The 26,509-nt window shown below is 37.0% G+C and overlaps 2 protein-coding genes across 3 annotated transcripts in view; one reads left to right on the top strand and one right to left on the bottom strand.

Moving 5' to 3' along the window:
* The first annotated feature begins 8,193 nt into the window (after window positions 1-8,193).
* LOC113236504 (deoxyribose-phosphate aldolase) lies at window positions 8,194-22,415 on the top strand. Its single transcript, XM_026472610.1, has 6 exons — window positions 8,194-8,286; window positions 9,414-9,607; window positions 9,975-10,131; window positions 11,973-12,202; window positions 19,593-19,739; window positions 21,900-22,415. The coding sequence occupies exons 1-6, from the start codon at window positions 8,259-8,261 to the stop codon at window positions 22,077-22,079; spliced, it is 936 nt and encodes a 311-aa protein (XP_026328395.1). The 5' UTR covers window positions 8,194-8,258; the 3' UTR covers window positions 22,080-22,415.
* Window positions 22,416-23,213: 798 nt separating this feature from the next.
* LOC113236800 (cell surface glycoprotein 1-like) overlaps window positions 23,214-26,509 on the bottom strand; it is a 29,257-nt gene continuing 25,961 nt past the window's right edge. Inside the window, exons 3-5 of one of the 2 annotated variants that reach the window (XM_026472990.1) lie at window positions 26,207-26,291; window positions 25,810-26,044; window positions 23,214-24,318 (exon numbers count right to left, since the gene is read on the bottom strand). In XM_026472990.1, coding sequence (XP_026328775.1) covers window positions 24,162-24,318; window positions 25,810-26,044; window positions 26,207-26,291 — 477 coding nt within the window. In that variant the 3' untranslated portion in view covers window positions 23,214-24,161. Of the gene's footprint in view, window positions 24,319-25,809; window positions 26,045-26,206; window positions 26,295-26,509 lie in introns of both variants that reach the window. The other variant, XM_026472989.1, reaches the window with a different exon arrangement.

Here is a 26,509-nt window from a genome sequence, read left to right as displayed (position 1 = left end):
TTTTAACATGCGTTTACTTAGTCAGTGACTAAGTCTTTAAACATTGTTTAAAACAGTGTTTAACGTGTCGTACCACAAAACCATGTTTAACGCCAGTCTTTGTAGACAAAGTATAAACACAGAAATAATATTCATCTATGGCAGCACTAGAATTCATTCATTCAGTCATTCGCCGTTTGTCCCCATCTTTTCTATTTTACGCAGATCCAACAGTGGTTTATTAATAATTTTAAAATAACTAGCAATGTTTTGTCATAAAATAATATAAAATAATTTGCAAGTTGTACAATACAATGCAAGAATTTGTTAAAATGTATTTTTTTTATTTACCTTATAGCCTGTTTTGTTAATGGGTAAAGCGTAACGGAACGTAGTTTTTACCTGAACCTAAGAGAGGACTGATAGTGCGAGTAATGTTAGTGATCGTTGGTTTCTTTTAAAAAACTTTCGCCTTTTCTCGTGCGTTTCGTATTTAAATCGGTAAATAGTATCAAAACTGGATAAAAACGCGAGTGTGGTGATAACTCGATTCAAGACGAAAAATTTTGTAGTGTCATCCTACACATGGGAATTAAATACCACGAAATTATGAAAGTAAGTTCCCTTTTGGCAATTTTCGCCCTGATGAAATACATGGAAATTGCATATCAATGCACTCTAAGACGACATCATAAATAGTTAAATATTGCTACGGATTCTAGTAAGTTGTAATTAGCTCTCGGTTCTCTTTTGTTCAATTAGGACTCAGTTGAACAAATAGATAAACCAGCATTTGTTGAATAAGTATTTGTTACTAAATAAATGATGAGGAGGTAATGCAGTTGTACTATTTTTTAGCTACAGATTTTTATTTCGGCATTTAAAATAATAATTCGTAAATATTCCGGAATGGCACGTAAACTACTACCCAAACGTCTTATTAACAATATAGCACAAAAACAAAGCATGCCATAGAAAGGAGGAAGTAAAAAACGCAAAGTTGAGAGAGTAATTCGTAAATATCTTATTTTATGTTTGCACATAATTTACTATACTTAAAAAAGCTCTGCCTATTTATTTCAGATTAACCCAAAAAGTACTATTTTACAAACAAACAATGAAGTTAAAGAACCGAAAACACCGAAATTATGGGAGAAGGAGTACAAATTGAAAATAAAATACCAAACTAAAGAATTGTGTCACTAGGATGTAAGACACAAGCTACTAACTGAAGTATTGATGATCGAAAAAGAAATAAAGAAAAAAAGTTGGAGAAAAAGGAATTTGAAATATTATTGTTGAATGATGAAAAAATGGCATAATTTTGACCAAATTTTATTAATAAATTTGTTATATCAAAAATGTTATTGTATGAAATTTCTTCTTGCAATATTTCCTATTAATGTAGAAGGCACCTGTCAACTCTGCATTCGTGGACGTCTATATTCTACAAAATCGAAACTTTCTTCCATGTTCACTTTCTTTCTTTCTTTACAATCACTATGTTATGGTCCGAAGATTGAACTATACCTTTTCCGAAATTTCTTTTCATCGTAATACTCAAATGGATTAATTCGCTCACGATGTATTCTGTCTCGAAACATATCCATATAATGCACGTCGCCCATGTCAATAGAATCAATAAAATTGAAGACATCCATAATAATCACCACAAATAAACGAAAAGAGAAATAAAACACAACAGTAAACGGTAGCTTGCAATGACCCTTGAGTATTGGTGATCTGTAGCAATGGCTAAAACACGCGTTAAACTAATATCTGGCAGTGGTTTAAATTTAAACAATGTCCAACCGCTGTCCATCCCAAAACAATGGTTAGGCGCGAATTTATGGTACAACTTTTTCTAAACATCTGGTGAACAACTGCTTAAACGTTTTTGTGGTAAGACTGCAAATGTTTAAGGGGTCATAACGGGGACGTTAAGGGTAAAACTCCAATAAGGTATAAAAAATGTGCGTTTTAATATTAAAACTAGTCACAACTCTTTGGCTACATATTCAAATATAATTTGGCATATTCTTCGGGTAACAAATTAATCAACTAGCATTTTTTTTTTTTTTTTTTCAATTATACCGGAACATAAGGGGGACAGAGCTACGGGACACGATGGGGTACCCCATAATGCCCCGTAGCCCTATCTCCGTTATGCCACGCCACGCCACGCCAGTATTGTTTTAATTTTATAATACCAGAAGCAAATCGTAATATATACATTAATTTTAATCAGTATATATCAAGATGGACCATAACTACAAAACACAAAAGTGTCAACATGAGTACTTCCTTTTTTTATGTGTAGGTATTTGTGGTAACACAATATGAGATGAAACGTAACCAAAAATGGTTATTTCTCGTAAAAACGAACGCGTGCAGTCTCCCTTCCAGTCACTTTCGCGATGATCGCTTATTCGCAAAGCAGTATACTGCTAGCATATTTAGCTACTTAGATCTGTGAGTGACACCGTTGTGCCTCGCGGCCCCGGTATGCCCCCTGAATTGTACTTATTAAATATTTGAGAAATGAAACAATTTTTGGGGATTTCAATCACGTATAATTATTTATTATTTCAAATAATACAAAAATAACAAAATGAAACAATTTTTCCGGATTTAAATCGTGTATATTTGCTTTTTGTAACAAACCAACGTTTCGGGCTTTTTGCCCGGCCCATGGCCACGGTTGTTTTTTTTTTTAAAATAACGTGTATGTAACTATAATTCAGAATAGGGTAATTTACATTAGACAGATAATATTAGACATAACTGATTGATGGTTTTACCGTCTCAGTCAGCCGTGACCATGAGATCAGTAAAGGGCCCGAAAACTTGATTTGTTTGAAAAAAATACAAGCAAACGCGATTCTAATCGTGTAGCTATCGCGTCAGTCTCAGAACCTCTATATGGATTATACATTTTTACGAATTATGGATCTATCTATTTTTATTGACTTGGCAAAGAGGAATACGTGCCACCAAAGATGATAACAACTCTGAACTGTTGCCATAGTATAACAATGAGACAAGTAGTGTAACTCCATACAAACAAAGCGGTGCGGCTTGTATGTGTGCACGCCCGCTGCGCACCGTATACGGTCGCAAACATTCGCATAATCTCGCGGTGCACCCGCGGTGCACCCGCGTTGCAGTACGCGGGTTTCGCACACGCCATTCAATGTAGAATTCAAACGTACCCTTGGTGTTTAAAATATTTTTCTGTCACATTTATACTTTTTTATTTATACGTAGATTAATCGATGTATATGTACAGTCGGTGCCCTCACTGGGGTATTCAGTATTTGTTATAAATACTATACAAATAGTGGATGCTTAAGTGGCACCGACTGTACAAACTCGCATCTTTTTTCGGTTTCATAATCATACTCCCATAATTGAGATACCAATTCGTGATGCTGGTACAAAACTATCGATAATTATCTAGCAAATTGTGATTATTCAATGTTATTGATAATTAGATAGAAGTCAATACATCACTAAAATAAGTAAACATAAAGAAGGATGGCGACATCCTGTGTATTTTGTGACCCAGTATTTAACAAAGGTTATTTAATTATAGCACGAGAATACTGTGAATAATAAGCTTTTTGATAATGATAAAATATTTAAGAGTCGTCGTCGATTACGACTTCACTGCAGTCAACTTTAATATTTTCCTCGATTCCTTTAAAAAATAGACTACAGCAAACTAGTCTTGGCTTATTTGGAAGATACTAAAATGAATCGATGTACGTACATATGTGACACTGGCAAAATAACAGCCCTGTAGACCGTCAAGTTTTATAGCAACCATGTTGAGTCGGCGCCATTTTAGCACGAAATAGGTCTATTTATTATTTTGTTCATCTCTGTAAATATTGTGATTGGCGAATTTTTTTATGTTTCTTTCGCATGTTGTGTTTGTTTGTAAAATATTTGTTAATATGTAGGTATTTGTGCTGTATACATGTTATATATATGGTGCAGTGGAAATTCGATGTCATTGAGTTACTATCATGTAGGAAATTGACTTTTTTTGTTCAATACTTTCTCTAATTAAATCAATTTAATAAAAAAAATGTGATTACTCAATGTTTTTGATAATTAGATCGAGCTAGAGATGGGTTTTTGCCCGATAAATATCCGTCAAAGCATAAATATCCAATAAATATCCGTTTTTACTGAGTATTTATCTTAAAACATGGTTAATTATTTTTTGTATTTTTTATAATAAAACTCATTAAAATTCATTTTTTACGAAATAATTACCTATACGATTACTTCTCATTTTGACATTTTTTAAGTAACAATACTGTTTTAAAACCCATGTTCTTCGAGTCGATAACATCTCACTAACTGCACGAACATGCTCTTGTAATCTAACGTTCAAAAGCGAGCATTACAGGCGGTGAGGGAGGTGAGCCGAGCATTCGCTGCATAACATTGGGTAGCCTCGTTCACCGGAAACATTCGTCTGTAATGTAACAACCTGTTCATATTGTAAGGCTGCAACTCCACCATATATGGCGGAAATGTTCAAGTCTTTACTTAAATTAGGTGCCTGCGAGTGCCCGCGAGTGCCTTTGAGCGCCAGCGAGTGCCTTTCAATGCTTTTGAGTGTCATTGAGTGCCAGCGATTACCCTTGGCACTCGCGGGCTTTCAAAGGCACGCGCTGGCACTCAAAGGCACACGCGGGCACTCAAACGCACTCAAAAGTATTCTAGAACACTCGCGGGCTCTAAAAACACTCAAAGGCACTCAAACGCACTCAAAGACACTCAAGACACTTCAACGCACTCAAAGACACTCCTGGCTCTCACGGGCTCTCAAAGGCACTCGCGGGCACTCAAAGGCACTCGCGGGCACTCCTGGCCTCCGCGGGCTCTCAGAGGCAGTCGCACGGGCGCCTTGCTACCTCGCAAATTTCTGGTGGAATCGCAGCCTAATCGAATTTTGAATGTTACATATACGAAGCTGAACAAATGTACAAAAATGGACCAATTTAGTAACTTGAAAAAAAATTCTATACAAAATGTTAGACAGCTGATTAATGGCTGAATTAGTGGAGACAATTTTTTTTAACAAACTACGCATTTCAATCATAGAACCGATATATGATGATATCTATTACTCCGTGGGTTTATACTATATTGGCTTTTAGTCTTGAGTTTTCAACTTTACTTTCACTTCGATTGCGAGAAAAAAAATTTCAATTGTTTGCGCGTCACAACAAAATCACGGACCAAAATTCTAGTATTCGCAGTATTTTTTTCCAACCAGACACAGGCACAAAAACCGCAACAAAATGCCACGATTAACTGTCTTTGGCAATCATGAGCGTCTTTCGTACGATTTAAGTGCTACGTCGCGTCACTAAAATGGTCCATTCCCTAAACAAGCGCAATAACGCTGGAAAATAATGTGGCGCCACTGCCTATGCGAAACAAGCACGGAACTAAAACCAAGCATGGTTTCGTAATGAAAATGATCCACACACAGTGCACTTTTTTTTAACTGAATTTCCACAGCGCAGCCATCTCTGTAAAACTTGAGGTTTATTTAGATACTTTGATGAAATAATACAAAGTAACATTTGTAATTATTTTTAAGTGTTGTTTTGGTTGTAAAAATATTGTTTCACTCTTTAAGGATTAAATGATGCCCTTTATTTCGCGCCACATAAAGCTATGGTGACGTACTTTTAAAACAAGAGAAGTGAGAACTATTTTAAGGGTCGTTTAAATGTGAAAAAATCAAAAAAATGCACGATTTTTATATCTTTAAATTGTGTGCATGTACCAAAGTATTATCAACGTTATTTCCCTTAAACAGCCCATTTAATAACACGAGCTCGTAAAATGTGAGTCTGCTGCTTATATTTTATATCTTAATGGCAATTTTCGGAAATACATAATCTTCGGTTGCTCTTTTTGTTTACATGTTTTGAATCCGCCCATGAATGACTTGCAAGAGAATTTTATTAACAAATAATTAGATATATAAACTAAAATATATATATAATATAATAACTATCATCATCATTAGCTTATCGCAGTCCACTGCTGGACATAGGCGCGTGCGCCAATTCGCCCGATCCCACTAAATAAACATATTTACCATTGACTTACAAATAAATGGACGACGGGTCTAATACAAAAACCACGAAAAAAATGTCCCAAGTCAACCTATTCGAAATTTAAATTGTAATGTCATCGCAGTATCGCGCTGTCAGTAGAACAAATGAAGACTAAAGCGGAGTGTCGCGCTCTGTATACGATTTTAGCGCCTTACAAGTGCGGACACTTTTTAGCGCGGACCCGACGTCCATATAATTGTAAGTCAATGATATTTACCCATAATATGAATACAGGTTTGACAGTGTCAGTTACACTTTGACAGTGTCAGTTCTTTCTTTTCATAATATATCACAAATTAATTTATTTCTTTCTATCCTCTAAGTTAAATTCCGAGTATTATGATGCCGACAATGTTGGGAGGTTAATAGTAAAATAAAATGTTGTCTACATCGTATTAGTTTGAATACTACAGGGGAAATGTTAGCTAACAAGACCAACACGACTAACACGTTCGCATATGAATGACTGTGTCGTCATGATAGTCCTAATCCTAGAGCCACAGACGCCATATAGTTTTGGTACTGCTCGAGATACTGCTGTATAGATCTATATAGGTCTCGCGCTTGTTGTCGCTCTCTAGTCGCGCCCTATTGCGCTAGCCCTATTGGTAAAACATTTCTTCCTTATAAACTCCTTAACTGAATAAATAACTTATTCGACGTGTTTAGCGAAATTGAGCTATTAACATATTCTAGGATCAGCGAAACGAGACCTACAACCCCTTCTAATCGGTTTTTTAATATCATAATTACTTTCAATTTTATTGATAGTGATAATAAAAGTATAAGAACCAATATCTCAAAAGTTACCGAAATGCAAATGTGTTACTTATGACTACAGAAAAATTTCATATAAAGGAATTTTTCCTGAATTTTATTTATTGGAATTAATATTGATTTTTTTAGATATTTTATAAAGTTTTATTTAGCGTGAATTATAAGTTAGAGTAAAACGAGATATAAAATAATTGCACAACAGCAAAAACAAATCGCAGGTATAGGTAGTCCTGGATCATGGAAAACTTTCCATTTTGAAACAATCGTTTTTCCGAAAAATAAATATTATCCGGATATTTTTCCTGTACATTTTCACATTTGACGTTGACACCAGCAGGCTTAGCATGAGCCCGAAGACAAAAGTTATCTCTGTTTCTGGAACTGTCAATTTTCTCGAGATTTTCTAAGCCTGCTGTCAAAAGTTGCATTTACTGAACGAAAACGATGGCTTTTTTTCGAAAAAGGTTTTTTTCGCTGTTGTGAAATCATTTTATTTCGTTTTATCTCGTTTTACTATAAGTGGCTCTTAGCTGAACAAGTTTATTAATTAGTTCACGCTAAATTTCAAAAGATATTTCTATACGTAGAACATAATATGAGCCTTTTAAATTATATTTTTCCAATTATTCGGAATTTTTTCCGAAAAAATTTCCACTATTTGAAATTTTTCGGAAAATTACCCATCAAAAACCTTTATCTAAATTGCCCCATCGTTTTCGTTTAGTATCTTCAACTTTTGACAGTTGTCAACTGAAAAATCTGGAAAAATATACAAAGAATATAGGAAAAAATATTTCTTTTTCTGAAAATTGTGAATTTTTCAAAATGGGAATTTTTCCATGTTCCAACACTGTCTTAATCTAAAGACGCAGACGCATTGACTTACAAATAAATGGACGACGGGTCTAATACAAAAACCACGAAAAAAATGTCCCAAGTCAACCTATTCGAAATTTAAATTGTAATGTCATCGCAATATCGCGCTGTCAGTCGAACAAATAAAGACTAAAGCGGAGTTTGGCGCTCTGTATACGATTTTAGCGCCTTACAAGTGCGGACACTTTTTAGCGCGGACCCGACGTCCATATAATTGTAAGTCAATGCGCAGACGCCATCTAATCTTGCTGATTATTTATAACGACTGGTAAAACTTTTATTCCTGTTTCATAGTTTCAATTCGCAAAGTGCCAAAGCCATAACAAATTTTAAAACCATACCGTCTGTCGTATTGTCAAAAAGTTCCGGCAAAGTTTGTTGTGATTACAGATAAAAATACATTAAGATAATCACCCGCCTTATCAAAACTATTAGTGTTCTCTTACACAATACACATTCTCATTAGTTTCCACTATGGTTCGTGTTGTTTCGAAAACTTTTGGTAAGTTTACGCTATAACTTTTATTGCTTACTCAAATTATGATTTAATAAACTACATTATCTACGTACTCCTTAGTAATTTTGTTGATATAAAAGCTAACCTAACCTACAAAATATTGAAGAGACAATATTGGAATTATTTGGCTTTGAATTGGGTATAAAAATGTTATATTATTTTGTCAAGTTGACGGTAAGTAATAAACTGATAATAATTCATACTGTAGGTTCTGACCTACAATATAATACTAGATGCGCCATGAAAAAGTTAGTTTTAGGCTTAACAGCTCTAAACATTACAAGTTATAATTGTTGAGTACATTGCCTATAGAAAATAACTTCCTATTTACCTACTAACAAGGTCAAAACCTTAACCTCATTGTTGTAAGTAGTTACTAACAATAATGACTAAACCACCCCAGATAATTCATGTTGCATTGGACTGGCATTCACTTTCTTTTGTTACTGCACAGAGTTAACGCTCTACGTAGAGATCTATTAAAAAGATATTATATTTTGACCGAAAGTAAAATCTGATGAATTATTAAAGTCATGGAACAACAAGTTGTTGTTTATGATGTTAATAATATAGTCCTGTGAGGTTGTTGGTATATTACACATCACCATGTATATGATTGTTTTTATTGCATTGTACCCAAGAATAATAACCATTTAAAAGAACATGTTATTATTGGTAAATGTCGTGCCTCAGATGAAGGAAGCCTCGTTATCAGAGATTGGAATTAGACAGAGTATATTTAACTAAACTTCAAGGAAATTACAATGTATAGATTAACTTCTTTTGACTGATAGTGCCCGCCACTCACTGATGTGATGGGCGGAGCTGAGTATTGTGTAGTGTGCCTAAAATCGTGGCTGCTTTTGGATAAGTTTGTGAAGTCATATCTCAATATTTTAGTACTGGGTGATACTAAAGTAAAAAAGGATGTATGTTATAGTTTCATCAACGACCACAATATTAAAATTTGGCTAGTGAAAAGAAAATCACCCTGTATAAATAATTCATGTTTTTTTGTCTTTCAAATGTGGTAGCGCCGCCTGGAGTGCGTCAACGTCCCCAATTGTTTCCGAGACCTGTGGATTATGAACATGCTTGTTTGCTATTTACAGATGAATCTATTATAAAAAATGTCTATGTACACAAAAACGCTGTAGACGCTCAGGTGCAGGCAATAATTGCCAATAATCCAGTGTATAAACCGAAAACATTGGCCAGCTGGTTGGTGAAGACTGTTATGGTCATTGACCTCACCACACTTGCGGGTGATGACACTAGGTCAAACGTTACAAGACTATGTGTAAAGGTAAAAATTTAAAGACCCTTTCTAGCTATAACAGTGAAACACTGTAAAACACTATATGGTTGGGGAGGGTGTACCGTCTCCATTTAGGTCTGATAAGGAACTTTAGAAACAATCTTTTTGTAATAGTCTGGGTATTTTGGGTTGTAGAATTTGAAGTGTTTTTCTGACAACTGCTAGCTTACCTTCATTATATATTTTCCTTTAGTGCTACAGCAAGAGATATCATCTTTCATTTAAGTTTTACTTGCTTACCTTCATTATAAATTTTCCTTTATCACTACAGCAAGAGATATCATCTTTCATTTCATTTTTACTTCACATGATTTGTTTCTTGAGTACAATTTCTAAAATAAATACTATGTTTCAGGCAGCAAATCCTCTGTCACCTGAAGTTTTACAAAAGCTGGGACTACAAAAAGGCAAAGTGAGAACTGCTGCAGTATGTGTCTACCCCAGCAGAGTTGCAGATGCACATGGTGTCATTCAGCGAATGGGCGTTGTGAAGGAAATTCAAATTGCTTCAGGTTAGTGATGTTGGTGTTAAGAAGAGACGCTTCTGACTCAAGTTCTCATAAGGCTTTGGATAAAACAGTCTAACATATGGGCACAAGCGTCTTGCTGTTATCCTGGCAAAGTATCTTGCAAGTAATTTGCTATCATGTTCTCGTTCTGTGAAATGCGCGTGAAATAGTCAAAGTAGTAGAAAAAGTCTAATCTTCTTGGCACAACAAATACAAACGATATTCCGTCCAATTTGCCACCTGGCTAGTACTTAGAGCATGGACTAATAACTCAAGATGACTGGTAATTGCGATACAAGATGGCGTAGTCATTAGTCATTATATTTGTTTTAATTTGTTGTTTTACATTGACAAGCTGCAATTTATCAAAGCTACTCAAATTTCTAGTGACAACAAACAAATCTACCACTACTAGATGGCGCTTATTGCACAGATTTTTATGGATACTGCCGGTTATTTTATTTTATTTGGGATTAACGCCATCTATCCACATTTCGAAACGTTAATTTGTTTGAATTATATGGTTTGTAACTCACAATGCCATCTATTGACATGAATATTTGTCAAATTTAGAAAATAATTTTAATTCATGAGGAATATTTGAATAATATTACGAGTAAAAAAACTGACTTATACCATTAAATTATTATATAATTCATATTAAAAAGGAATTAACTTGTATCCACGGTCATTTACATAATATAAACTACATCCTGGCTATTGATCAGCGCCATCCAGGTAAAAGACGGAATTTTTACTTTTTCAGAGTTACGATCTGTAGTACAGAGATTTGTAGTCCTTTTGACTTATTGGTCCATGCTTAGAGCGTTACTCTAAAGTTTAATATAAAGATACTAGGCCCATGGTCTTGCCGCGCAGAACAAAATGACCATCACTGCTAGCAAACGCAACGTAAACAGGTACACGTGTAAAGATTTTTAGAAGCAATAGAGCGCCTTGTAAAAGAGTTCGTCCAAGGAAGTACAGTCGTATTACCATGCCAATAGGTACCATAGGAAGTACAGTGCTGATGAAGTTACAGGCACATGGAACTTGTCAACTTATTTCTCAGGGTGACGGGCGCAGCGGCAGTGCCCCTAAGATTTTTGAAGCTCTGAGTGGCATTACAACTGTTATGGCTTGGAGTGTCGCTTACCACCAGGCACACGACTTGTTCGTCCCGTCACTTGGTATTATTAAAATATGATGAAAGCGTGATATCAATCGTATGTAGGCTGCGAAAGTCACTTTGCATCTGGTGAATAGTCTCACTGTTTGTCGATTAAATAGCTTTAAAAAGAATTCACTATTACTCTGACCAAATCTGAAATCTGAAAAAAAAAACCTCTGAAAAAAAAAACAGCTGTGCTAGCCATTCTCAGGAAAATTGTTGTTTCTCGATTTGAAAATCGAGAATAAGTATTACAAAAAAAGACTTAGGAGATTGTAACCAGGTCATGTAACAAAATAAAGCATTTCTTTCTTCGCTGACAACGTGAACTTTGATGTGAGAAGTCAACACTAGTGCCATTATTTGAAGGCGTAGAAACATTTTAACTGCCTCCGTGGCCGAACGGTTACCATGCCGGACTGTCACGCAGAGGTCCCAGGTTCGATCCCCGGGGCGGGAGAAATATTTGTATGGCCTACATTTATTTCTTTCGTGAGTTTGGGTGTAATTTGTGGTTGTCTACGTGTGTGTCCATGGCACCCGCGACACAGGGTTTCCCTAGTGCGGGGCTATGTTGAGTGTGTACGTTATTATTATTATTTATTGTTACAGGGTCCGTTATAATTTTTTTTAAACCTTTTCCCTAATCGAGCCTTTTTCTTTATGTTTCCAGTTGCGACAGGCTTTCCATCTGGCCTATATCCTCTCTCCTCGAGACTTCTAGAGATCAAACTGGCTATAGCAGACGGGGCCAATGAAATTGACGTAGTGCTAGACCGTAGTTTAGTGCTCTCTGGCAAATGGGATGTCCTATTTGATGAAGTTCTTCAAATGCGAAGGGCTTGTGATGGTGCTCATATGAAAGTCATTTTAGGCGTTGGTGAACTGGGAACATATGATAATGTAAGTTTTGTATCGTTATTTAAAGGTCACCGACCTCGTGGTAGAAGTATATATGATAATAATTGTATCTTAATAGCTGTATAAACAATAAAATAAAATTTAAATCTGCCAAAGATTGATAGCAACAATTTTATGATTACAGCGGTCCGCATATTAGGCAAGCCTGTATCGTGGGGAAGTGTGATGTAATTATATTTCTAGTAGAATACACAAAGTAGATTATACATAAAATACCAACTCTTCCTATAATAAAACAAATATACAAAAATATTTTACTTTGTTCATAAATAGGTTTATAATAACTGCTGCAGATTTTTTTCATCCGCCCTTTCTAGTAATAATAAGCACCTACGACCCTTGTGAGTGAGCAAAGAAAGTCATCCTATTTCATTCACTCCCATCGCCGAAATGGCCCGCTTTGAAGAGAGTGGCGCGCTCAGTCACCACGGAACGGAGATCGCGCATTGTATCAAATACGTATGTCGTGATGTGAGTGACGGGGATAGCTATTGGAACGGAGGAACACCTACGTGATTTTGGAACGTCGTTCCTTCGGAACGAGTCTCGGTGATACTGTTTTTCGGCGGATCATCGTGACGTTATTTATCACCCACCTCTAATTCCATTGTGAGACGACGCCTGCGAGCGCCGCTGACCAATAAGAGAAGAGAGGTGAAAAATATAGAAGGTCATGGCGGCTTTGTGTGTGAAAAACTTGGTGTTCAAACTTGTAAAACAACTTTGCGTCATTTTTAGTGAATATACAGATTACTATAAGATCGGTGTTCTTTAATTCACATCCAAGAACCCGACATTGGTGACCCCGACGCTCAAGTTATAAAAAAAATGGTGGTTTTGTTACAAATGGAGTTTCGAGTTTAAAAAGTTGAAAAAGAATTGGCAGTATATAACTTCTTGGAGTTCTCTTGTGATTCTTGTGGCTTTAGACAACACTGTGGTTGATTTTGTTGAACAGTTATAATAAATCGACGTTGCTAGTGACAGAAGCAATACGAGCAATTTTCTACTGTGATTTTCAACGTTACTGTAAAGTTTTGAATTGCATCAAAGTCAAAGAAGATATTTTGGCAAAGTGCATTGTGAAGAGTGACATAGGCGACTGTTCAGGTGTCTCTGCTTCTGGTTGTGCCACTGAGACTTGGCCCTTGTGAGATCCAGCACGCAGGCCCGCTACTGCAAAGGCCCCTGTTGCTTTCATTGCGACGCCACCCGAGCGCGGCGCGCCGCTGTGATGCCGCCGCGCGAATATCGTCGCCAGAGTAACAGCTAAGATAAATTATATTTTACAAACTACTTAAATTAGTGAATTTTCTGCCTATTCTTCTGTTTGGACAATATTCCCACTGCTTGGAGAATTACATGTCTACTTAATTTTTTTTTTTGTTTATGTAAGTTTAAAACTGGTGTTCCATTTGCCTGTTTGATTGTGTATATTGCATACAACATCATTTTACAATTCACTGTCTTTAGTTTTACGGACTTTGTTAATAATTGTTTAATAATAGTTAAATATTAATAATAATTGGACATTAATTTGTGCATATTAGATTAGTCAAGGCGTTTATTAGTTAGTGTTAAGTTTAATTAATTATTTTGTGTTATCACTTAACACAGTGGAAATCTTTTGTTGGCTACTGTTGGTTCTCACTTATAAGTCACTCCAATTTTATTCCTTTTAAGTATTGGTTGAATATTTTTTTATTGAAAATGGAAGAATTACAGAATCTATTAGCGCAATTGCAATTGCAAATTGACGTGTTATCTAAAAGAAATCAAAATCGGAATGGTAATCATGACTTCCATGTTCTGGGGGTCTCCGTTAAGTTGTCTGAGTTTTGGCGCGACAAACCAACAATTTGGTTTGCGCAAGCAGAGGCACAATTTGAGATTGCAAATATTACACAGGATGCTACTAAATATGGATATATTTTGTCAAAAATAGATGCCTGTATGGCTGATGAAGTCGGAGACATCATTGCCAAACCACCTGAAAAAGATAAATATTTGTACCTAAATACGGAGCTTATTAAGTGTTTTTCGACTACAAGGGAACAGCTTGTCTGGCAGATGTTGAGTGATGAGCAGTTGGACGATCGGAAACCTTCTGTTTTTCATCGACACCTGCGTTTCTTGGCTGGTACTGACGTTGGTGATGATATTGCCCGAACTTTGAATGCGCCGGCTCCCTACTGAAGTGCAACGGATTGTAATGGCACAAATGGAACTTACCTTTACAGAAGGTGGCCGAAATTGCCGACACTATAGTGGACACCCTCCCATCATCTACACCCTTTGTGGTGAACGAAACTAAAGCTAGGCCGTCAACGGATTTGTCTGCTATATTGCACTCCAGTGAAGAGCAAAATAAAAAGTCGACGCCCTCAGCAACGACCGCGCACGCTCTTCTACGCCTAACAGGCGTTCCCAGTCTAGATCCTCGTCGAGGTCAACATTCCGCCCTCGCTCTGGGCCGCGGCTATGTTGATATCATAAGAGGTTTGCCAGTAATGCGAGCCATTGAAACAGCCCATGTGATTGGAAACCCGACCAGCAGGGAAACGGGAAGAACGATCAGTGAAGGCGGCATCTGATTGCAGCAAGGGGTTGCACGGCCGGGGGACCGCATTTGTTTGTTACAGACTACAACCGGCCGTCGATTTTTGATTGACACTGGCTCAGATATTTGCTACTTCTCGCGACGCCTCCTCAAGGGCTCTTACAGTTCTACGGAATTTGACCTTCGCGCCGCTAATGGAAGTGCTATAAAAACGTATGGCACTAACACACTTTGCCTTAATTTAGGTTTACGCCGGGAACTCAGGCGGAATTTTGTCATTGCGGATGTAGCTTCTGCTATAATTGGATCCGACTTCTTGGCCCATTTTCACCTCTTACCCGATTGTCACCAGCAACGTTTGGTAGACGGCAGTACAAAACTGTCTGTGCATGCTACTTTGGCTAATATAGACCAAGTCAGCGTCAAGACTATATTATCTGATTGCGACTCACCTTGGACAAAAATTCTCCAGGAGTTTCCTGTGCTGACGAGACCACCTGGTGTTTCTAGGGAAATAAAACATTCGACAGTGTTCTGTCGAATGTTTTACTTCCCTAGATGGTAATGTAATGTTTTACATTATCACTACAGATGGTCCTCCTGTATCTTGTCGCCCTCGCCGTCTCGCACCACAAAAGTTGCTAGCTGCGAAAAAGGAGTTTACTGATATGATTCAGTCTGGGACTGCACGGCCCTCAAGCAGCCATTGGGCTTCGCCTTTGCACATGGCAAGGAAAGGAGAAAATGGCTGGCGCCCTTGCGGGGACTACCGCGCCCTGAACGCCAGAACTATTCCTGATCGATGTCCCGTCCGATCCATCCCATCATATTGCAGATTTTTCCCACAGCCTCGCAGGTTACACCATTTTCAGTACTATCGACTTAGTGAAAGCGTACCAACAGATACCCGTCCACGAAGGTGATATTTGCAAAACGGCAATCACGACACCTTTCGGACTGTCTGAGTTTGCTTTCATGACTTTCGGGCTCCGAAACGCTGGACAGACGTTCCAGCGTTACATGGATGAGGTCGTGAACGGACTCGAATTCTGGTATCCCTACGTGGACGATATCCTGGTGTTTTCCCGGACTCCAGAAGAGCACGCCCAACATTTGCGTGCCCTCTTCCAGCGTTTGTCCGATTATGACGTGGTTGTGAACCCATCCATATGCGTCCTTGGATTGGAAGAAGTAACCTTCCTGGGCTACCGTATTTCCAAAAACGGTACCTGCCCACCACCGGAGAGAATTTCAGCGCTGCGCGAGTTCCCATTGCCCAAGACCATCGAAGGCCTTCGAAGATTTCTGGGCATGGTAATTGTTTATCGCCGCTTCATCCCCAAGGCTGTAAAACAACAGGCCCCACTGAATGACATTCTGGCCTCATCGCAGCTCCAAGGCGCCAAACCGGTTCCGTGGACCCCTGAATCGACTCTTGCCTTTCAGAGCTGCAAAGAGCAACTCGCTGATGCAACATCTCTAGCCCACCCGGTGCCCGACGCGAAACTTGGGTTATTCACAGATGCTTCGTCCAGTCATGTCGATGCATGCTTACAACAACTTTGTGACAACCACTGGCAGCCCCTTGCTTTCTTTAGTAAAAAACTTACTCCCCGCCAAAACCATCTGGCCGGCTTATTACAGAGAGCTTCTGGCGGTGTACGAATCTGTCCAACATTTCCGACATATACTCGAAGCTCAGCGTGTAACAATCTTTATGGATCATAAGCCATTAATCTACGCGTTTTCTCAGCGGCGTGAAAAACTGCCTCCTGTACAGCTCAATCAGCTGTCGTTTATCTCGCAGTTTACTACTGATGTCGTGCATGTCCAAGGCAATGATAATGTCGTGGCTGACGGGATGTCACGCGTGGAGGCCATCCGCATTGAAGAACAGTACGCTGATCTTGCAAGAAGAGCAAGCAAACGATCAGGAACTCCAGAAAATGATGTCCGACTCGTCATTAAAATTGCAAAAACTTAACTTACCTGGCACTGACGTCAACATTTTCTGTGATTTTTCCACTGGTAAAGCACGCCCGTATTTAACACCGTCATTTCGCCGCGCTGTTTTCGAGAGATTACACAATCTCAGTCACTCAGGCGCGCGAGTGTCTGAACGATTTGTGTGACCAGGCATTCAAAAAGATTGTCGCATCTGGGCCTGTACGTGTATGGCTTGACAACGATGCAAGGTCATACGGCACGCGGCTTTCCTCTCGGTCATTTCCCCAGTCCTACAAAACATTTTCGTCATATCCACTTGGACATTATTGGCCCTCTCCCGCACAGCAAAGGTTACCAGTACTGCCTTACTGCTGTGGACCTCTTTACACGGTGGCCTGAAGCCTGGCCTATGGTGGGTATAACGGCGGAAGAAGTTGCTGAGACTTTCTTCAGAGAATGGATAGCCCGTTTTGGTGTACCGTCTCTGGTGACGACCGACCAGGGCCGACAAATTGAAGCAGCTCTTTTCCAGACCCTCATGAAACTTTGCTCTGCCAAACGTATCCGCACCACGAGCTACCATCCGCGTGCGAATTGCCTAGTCGAGCGAATGCATCGACAGCTCAAAGCTGCTCTGATGTGCCATCAAGATGCCTAGCACAAGGTCTTACCGTACTCCTTGCCATGCGTGCAGCTTTGAAAGAGGATTTGCAGACTTCATCCGCCGAGATGGTGTACGGGGAACCCCTGTGCTTACCCGGTGAGTTCACTGCGAACCCTTCACCTAGCTCTATCGCCGAAGATGTCACTAGCTTGGCTACCCAGCTGAGACATTACATGGCTCAATTACGACTTACTCCGGCTTTGCGTCACGGTCAACGTTCCACGTTCGTTTTTAAAGACTTGAATTCGTCTTCCCATGTTTTTTTACGCGACGACACAGTTAGAACGTTTTTGAAGCCACCCTATACCGGACCGTATAAGGTGATTGTCAGAAAAGATAAAACTATCACAATCGCCGTGGGTAATCGAGAAGTTTGCGTGAGCTTGGACCGAGTTAAACCAGCTTATATCGATGCTGAAGCTCCGAAGCCATCAACTGTTGGCGGTCCAGCTACTACCAATCTGCTGGTTAATTCTTCGGCGCGTTCTCAAGTTGTGACTCCCGCTTCGATACCTTCCGATTTTCTTGCTAAAAAACCTAACACACTACGCGTTCCGGTCGAAAAGTACGATTTAAGACTCCCTTCGACCTTTAGCCTGCCCTGTGTGATTCTTTCAGTTTCTTTTCGGTGGGGTTCATTTACTTCATGGGGGGTGGTGTGGCGAACCACATTTAAATTCGCACGCCCTCAAGTTCATTCCATTGTGAGACGTCGCCTGCGAGCCCCGCTGACCAATAAGAGAAGAGAGGTAAAAAATATAGAAGGTCATGAAGGCTCCGTGTGTGAAAAATTTGGTGTTCAAACTTGTAAAACAATTTTGCGAATTTTTAGTGAATATACAGATTACTATAAGATCGGAGTTCTTTAATTCACATCCAAGAACCCGACAAACTAATCGTTTTATAACAATAAGTTCACCATGCTGCTATAACATGCAAACAATTAAATGAATCGTAAGTCAAGCCAAGCAACCAGTACTTTAACTTAACTATGTTGAGTGTGTGCGTTATTATTAACTTCGAACAATTTTGTGTCACTTGATTTGAGGCCGTTGTTGTACAAGTTGGCAGATATACAGGATGTAACCGTTAAGTGTGCCCAGGCGATTATTCCATAAATATAAGAGATATCAAAAAGCTTAAACTGATATTGAAAGTACGTTATCTAAAGAATAAATCGACATCAATAACTTTGTAAAAATAAAACTAGAAATATACAAAATTTTAACATCAAACGCTCCCATACATTTGATATGACATTCGTAGAGAAGCTTTACTTTTCCTACTGTAAGAGGTAACATTAAATTAAAAGATGACAAAACTGACACAATTAAAGTAATAAAACTGTCTTTTAATTGAATGAAAATATAATAGCATAGTCAATTATTTGGTCAAGTGTTGTCTATACACATTAACAAAATTGATCAAATTTTGTTTAGTACTGATCGACTCAACTTCATATAAGGATCATTTCATTGTATATGACGAAAAAAATCGGGACCCGAGGAGAAGCGGGAAAAACTTGTTTTGCTAGATCAAATGGTTTAGGAATTTACTATTAAATAAAGGCCTTACGAAAAATATACGATACACCTAAGAATATTGTCTAAAGAATGTTCTAATTTGTTACATGATAGGAAGTACTTTACCCGATCATATAAAATCCCGAAAACAGACTAAAATGAATTATTTAAGAACGATTACCTTACTGTTGTACAAAAAATGCACTTTGCAAATAATTTCTCTTAAGGACTACAGATAACCTGCTAAATTTTGTGTTTCAGCTGAAGAAAGCCTATAGTTATTAAATTCACATTTATCCGAAAATTTGATTTTTTGAAATTTTGATTTGATTGATATTGTTGGTGTGTTGTTATGCCAAGGGAAATCTAAACAACCTTTTCAATCGTAGCTTTTAAATTAATACAGTACACATATTACGGTGTAGTAACCGATGCTTTTTTTTTTTTTTTTTTTTTACGGGGGGAAATCTTTATGGATACCTTTTATGTTTTATTATGTGGGGACTCTCCCTCCAGACTGGAGGGCCTAGCCCACTAAAACCGCCCCGGGTTTCCCTCTCACCGGTTGAGTCGGCGCCGTGGGATCAGTGAACATTCACCACGACGCCGCCCGGGAAAGTAACCGATGCCTGCAACATAGTTTCATAGACAAACGTTAAAAGTAAAATCTGTTGTCAGGTGTACAAAGCGTCAATGGTGTCAATGTTAGCGGGAGCTGATTTCATCAAGACTTCGACAGGGAAAGAAGCAGTCAACGCTACGTTGCCGATCGGGCTCGTCATGTGCAGAGCCATTAGAAAATACTATCAGATGACTGGTTTCAAAGTAAGTAAATCAAGAAATAAAGGGGTATTGATGTTTGTACTTCAATCACACCGTCACGAGATTTTTTGGATGACCTGCATTATCGTATTGACTACTATTACAATTTTGTCTATGTAGGTCATTTCATTTGTCATTCGTTTCCAATCACAATGTCATTGATTTTAAGGTAGGTCTATAAGGTCTATGTAAGTTTACTTACCATATGTTACGCCATTGTGAGAGAGCTGAACCTGTGGTAGGGTACCCTTTGTTACGGTACTCCGACCCCCCTCTTCCCCCACACATTCGGCCTTAGTCTATAAATAGATGTAATACGATAATGTAAAACTAATATACAGTGTGATTTTTTATCTGGGACAATATGGAGATACCCGAAACCATAGGAGGTACAGAAAAACTTTCTAGAAAGCATTGATCTTTTTAGTGAAAAGGAACTACATTTTTTGGTCAAGCGTGATTTACCCATAAAACTGTATAATATTGCCTTTTTTAAATGCTGATCGACTGAGTTTCTTATAAGGATCGTTTCATTGTACCTATCGGAAAAAACATCGGGACAGCAGAAGTGGGTCAAATTTAATAAAATGTTTTCTCATACAACAGGAAAATAATCGTATTCCTCCATTATTAAGTTCTTGGATTATAATGCATCTCCTACGCTGTGGGTATTCCCCATACTGCCCCAGTTAAAAAAATACACTGTACTTTATAATAATTGAAAAACGAATGAAAAATTAATAATAAAGTAAAAAAGATAAAAAAATGCAATGTTTGTCTGAGGAATGCAGAATTGGTACAAGAGTGACATAAAATTAAGAGATCTCTTTATTTCGTTGACGATTCTTTAAACAAATTTTCAATTCAACTTGTCAACACGAATTGACTATAAAATGTATACGCATCATTATTTATGAACATTGGCGAAGTCAGTATACTGGGTAACACAAGAAAAGAAAATCTGTGGCAAATATTTAATCCAATATTTCATTTAGAGTTACCAGCATTGATATTTTACTAGGTAAGTATCATTTTTATCCGAAACAGAGCTAGAAAGAGCTAAATTAATTATGTTTTTTCAGCTCCAGTGTTGTCATTTAAAAGTTTGACAAGCAACCTATAGGTAACGCAACTATAGTACTTCGTTATTTTTACATCTCCGTGTCGCTGCTTCAAATAACAAAATAAACAGCCGCAGTGATAGTTGCTACCGTTGCTGAAAAATGTCATCCTGTTCCGATTTCATAGATAATGGACCAATTAGCCACTACAAACATAATAAGCAGAAAGTATTTTTGTATAATATTAAACGACAAAACGAACAAATGGTCCGCCCGACATGACATGACTACCCATGACTACTGCAGTGCCACTCAGAGCTTTAAATCTCAAAGACTAAGGGGCACTGCCACTGCACCCGTCACCCTGAGACATACGAGTATGTTGACAAATCCCATGTGCCTGTATTTCATAGTACCTTAACTATCAAAACGGGACCGCAGTAATGCTCACATTACTGGTTGATGGCAGATACAGGTAACATGACAGTACTTCCCTGGACTAACTCTTTCACAAGAAGTTCGACTGCTATGTACGTATTAGTGAAGATGTATAGCTCTATGTTTGTAATTTTTTTTAATAGGAAATTTAGAAGAAAATAAAACGCATAGAACTGGTTTTATTGTTACCTCATAAAACGTTTTTTTTTTTTAATAAAATTCTATTCTATTTCCTTAATGGCTGCCAATAGGCTTGGGCCAGTTTCAGTTTCGATTAACGTTGTCAGTTAATATTGTTCAATAACGTCAAAAGTTTCGGTAGCGGCAAGGTATTTATTTTTAGATGAGTCTCTTCGACGGATTAAAAAATTCTATTAAATCCAAGACACGCAGTTATGTCAATCTGACAGCTGATTTGGCGGCAATGTACAATGCAAAGGCACGCATAATATACAGCCTAGGGTTTTTATTTTGTAATCACTTTCGTTCACGTGATCGCTTTCTTAAGCATGTTTTTTTTACTATACTTACCGTAACCAATTACTGTACTTTGATCAACTAGTATAGCCCCTCAACGCATTTTATAACATATTTAAAATGTACCTTAATTGTTAAGAATTGAGTCTCAAAATCGTGTGTTAATGTATCGAATTTTGGTGAACAGGTGGGGCTAAAACCAGCAGGCGGTATAAAGACAGCTCAAGACGCCGTCAACTGGCTGATTCTCGTTCACAGCGAACTGGGTCCTGAGTGGCTCTCTCCAAAGTTATTCCGCATCGGTGCTTCCAGTTTACTCGATGTAATTGAAGATCATTTGCTCAAAAATGACACTAAGCTCGTTTAGAAAAACAGCAATGAATAGTTAAGGCATATTTTGTTGTGTATTTTGGTTATACGTAAAGTAATAGATCAGTGAATAAATTTAATTCACAAACAGGAATTTAATCGATAAAATAATTGTCGAAAATGCATTGATATTGTTATTCTACAAGTAGCTAATATATATTTCTATAATAATTGTATATGTAACATTTAAAAAAAAGTTACGTGGTGAACCACATACCATACTGTCACTTTTTTTCACTGCAAATTTCAACAAACCATTTTGACAGATCTATTTTTTTCTTATTTAAAAGTTTTATAAATATAGTCAGTTAAAAAAAATACTTACTATTTTTATACCATGATTGATCGTTCAACGCAATATCACTTTATCACTTATTGCGTAAATATAAAATAATTATGTAACCTTTTTATGTTTTTCGTTTCGAGTATCTGTTCTTATAAATTAGTCGTACAATATACCAATGTTTTGTTTATTAATTTTATAGACCAATTAATCATTCATAATCATTAATATTTTTTATAAACTTTTAAAATAAAAACCAAAAGCTATTTTATATTTTATTTTAATTAATACTGTCGTTAAATTATAAGCACTTTCACCTGTATTTTTCTTAAAACAAACTTATTTCATGAAACAGACATATATATATATGTGTGTGTGAACGACGTAACGTGTAAAAAAATATAAAAAATCTTATTCATAAGTATGACACTGTTACCAAAACAAATACATTCCTAGTTTCATATAATTATAAAAATATTCTAACGACACAGTCGCTAAAACATTTAAATCTTCGATTTTATTAATAAAATACTTAATGTCTAATACATTCTTTTCTTCAACAATTTTTCAATTTTTCGTTCCCATAAATCCTTTGACATAGCACACTGCCCCATCGCACAGTAAACATCGATTCTAAATTCGTAAACAAAAATATCACAATCAGAAATTCGACATGGAAAATCAATTTAATTTGCGATATTCTCATGACCAACATGTACACTTTTTAATGGGATAATATGTATGATAATGCTCAATGAGGTGTTACATTTTCCTTCCGTTCGAAATTATGAAGCCATTAATTTCTTTGATAATTATCATGATAATTAACCGATAAATATTCGATGATTCATACTTTTGTCTCTTTAATTTTTGGCTAAAAATGGTGCAACAGTGAGAAAACTAAATAGATACGAAAAATAATCATTAGGAAAATGATTTGGTTTTACTTTTTTGAGATTAACATTTGACGCGTTGCGATACGTCTCAGAAACACACACATCGCACGACATTGCAAGTGGTATTACTTTGTTGCTCCATTTAATTGTATAAATATGAAGATAATTAACAAGGTATATTCAAGATAGTTATCGTGATAAAATCATGACAATTATCAAAGATAATTATCACTTCGAACCCTGCCTACCGGCCCACTTATCTTAAAATCATGTTATACAGTTCGTGGTAAACAATGGAAAACGTATTTACAAATGAAAACTAAATTACTATGTATGTATGTATGTACATTGAACGCTTCTAAACATATTGAACCTATTATAGCAAGCACGCGCCGCCATATTTGAACTTTTGTTTAATAATGCATGAAATTAAGGAGATCTGCTTATTTTTAAGAGCATTATAATGACGTTACCACATTATGATGATAGCAGTGTTATAGAAGTTATTATATATATATATAAAGTTCTCTCCAGTTCTTAATTCAGTGGGATTTTGAGGTTGCCAATACAGTAACTAGGTACTTATTCTTGAAAATGAAACTACTTTTTCGGATGTAAGTCGCGTATATTTGTTTTTTCAAACAAACCAATGTTTCGGGCCCTTTACAAGTCTCACGGCCACGGCCGAAAGTTGCCTTGTTTGAAAAAACAAAAATATGCGATTTGGTCCGAAAAAATCACGTAACAATCGTGAAAACCTAAAAACTTGATTTATTTTTACTTACTAATAATTATTATTAGCACGTAAGTTTCGTATATTTTTTAACAAACTCAATACTAAGGCGATCTCGCACCTAATTCACTTGCTATATTTATGGCCTTGAAGACACCAGTTTATTCATCATTCTTTCTCAATGGGTGCATCAGCATGGAATCCTGTCTGTGGATCAGCGCCATAGTTCACCACTCGGAGTTTCCCGTACTTGTCCATGTATCCGTAGTGTCCTTTTACGTGACCATCGTTGTCCCGTTCCTCGTATCTGAACTGACGGTTTTTCCTGTGAAATTACTCAGTGTTGGCAGACTATTTTGATACTTTAAATTATCTTTCTAAACATATCTGTACGTTTCAAACAAGGCAATTCCTTACACTATGAGTACCAGTTCCGGGGCACTTTTGAGAATAACCAGACCAGACCCAATGTGACAAGTTCGTTTAGAATAGAATATAATATTAATTTATTGAAACCATAGTATTATACAGTTGTTATAAGTAAATAATAATATCACAGACTGACAGGGTGTAACAAATTGTACTCAAATCTTGTTTGTGTTATAATAAATAACATTTACTGCTTCCGTGGCCGAACGGTCACCATGCTGGACTGCCACGCAGACGTCCCGGGTTCGATTCCCGGGCTGGGAGAAATATTTGTATGTCTCCATTTATTTCACACGTGAGTTTGGGTGTAATTTGTGGTTATGAATATGTGCGTTAAAAAACATGTAATATTTATTCCAAAGTACAATAATTATCTCTTTAAAAAGACTCGGGATATTCATAATAGAAATAGCAGAAATCTAGACAGGTTAGTGTAGTATTAGCAAATGAAGTTATTACTAGAAAAAATGCGGGGCTATGTGTGTAAACAACATGTAAAGATATATAACACCCATACGCCTTACCGGTAAACTTAAAATTGATAAATAATAATGTTGTTAAATATGTTCATACGTAAGCTAATGTCATGGCTAAGCGACAAAAATTTTTACTCCAATAAAGACTTATTTTCATACAAATTTCAACAAATCTGACTACGTACTTTAATTTTAATTATATTTTAATTTAATTTGTTTTGACCAAAGAGAAAGAAAACTTTACTTATTCATTAATTTTTTTTTACATCTTCATGACGTGACATGATAATGGCTTGCTATGATAGTAATATGTTGATATTTAATTAAATCTATTTGATCCGAAAGAAAAAAAAATCATTTGCTTACTAATTTTTATTTATGTCTTCATGACATACCAATAACTTAGTATTATAATAAACGCAAAATAGGCGCCTCGACGTCGAATTGCGGAAACCAGCCCATTGCACCAATACCAATAACAATTATAATAAACGTTAATAACTCTGTTCTACTATTAGAATTGCTTTAAAATGGTTAAATTATAAAATGCAGATGACCATATTATATTATTTGTATGCCAATTTAAGGTTAAGTATGAGGATAATCCTATTATACATATATTATTATGTGTAACATCTTTTGTAAACCATTTTTATTTCCGCATTTACCACTGAGTATAGAACCCTGAGGGGTACTGAAATTGACAAGTTCCATGTACCTATAATTTCACTACCACCTCTTATTTTCACCTGTAAACTCGCCTATTTAAGCATAAAAAGTTATGGTCTTATTTATTCTCTTCAGATTTTTTATTGTAGATTAAAGAAGCCAGTCTCGTGGATAACGTAATCATGTTACCATTTCGTTTAAATCTATTTATAATTTTATTTTAATTCAAATATTTATCTTACCCTTTGCCTGTATCAAATCCGAACTGGTAACTGTGAGGTCCCTTCATGCCATGCATACGGAACTCTGTTCGATCGCCAGGAGCTGGAGGTGCTGAAATGTCGGTTTCTGCACTGTGCTGTTCCTGTTCCGGTAGAGAAGCTGGACGTCGGAATTTGGCTACTCTTAGCCGCACTGGGTGTCCATGTGTCACTTGGTGCGGGTAAACGTGCCGTACAGGCACATGCAACGCGTTAACTGAAAAACATAATTGTCATTGATCGAAAGTTTTCTCGAAAGCAAGTACGTTTTTTTTATTTTAAATCGAGAAGACTAAAATAATACGAAGTCTTGTAACTGGTCTCGGTTTGTGTGATTCAACTGTGACTAAAACATTTTCAACATACGTGAGGTACATACTACCAGAATGTCCGTAGTTTGTTTCCGAAGTTTCTTGCTCTGCCGGCGCAATAATGCCATGTGCGTCCTCTGCCGCAATAGCAGGCTGCTGTTGAAAAACAATTTATGTGCACTCTTACAACACTGAAACATACCTATGTAGGAGTAAATATATATATATTATAATATCAAGTGTGACGGGACGAACAAGTCGTGCGCCTGATGGAAAGCTACACGCCTGTCCATAACAGTTGCAGTGCCACTCAGACCTTTGAATCGCAAAGATCCGAGGGGCACTGCCACTGCGTCCGTCATCCTGAGACA

The sequence above is a fragment of the Hyposmocoma kahamanoa genome, unplaced genomic scaffold, assembly GCF_003589595.1.
Source record: "Hyposmocoma kahamanoa isolate Upper Pololo Valley unplaced genomic scaffold, ASM358959v1 92, whole genome shotgun sequence".
NCBI classification, from domain to species: Eukaryota; Metazoa; Arthropoda; class Insecta; order Lepidoptera; family Cosmopterigidae; genus Hyposmocoma; species Hyposmocoma kahamanoa.
This window is presented reverse-complemented; position numbering and strand designations above follow the sequence as displayed.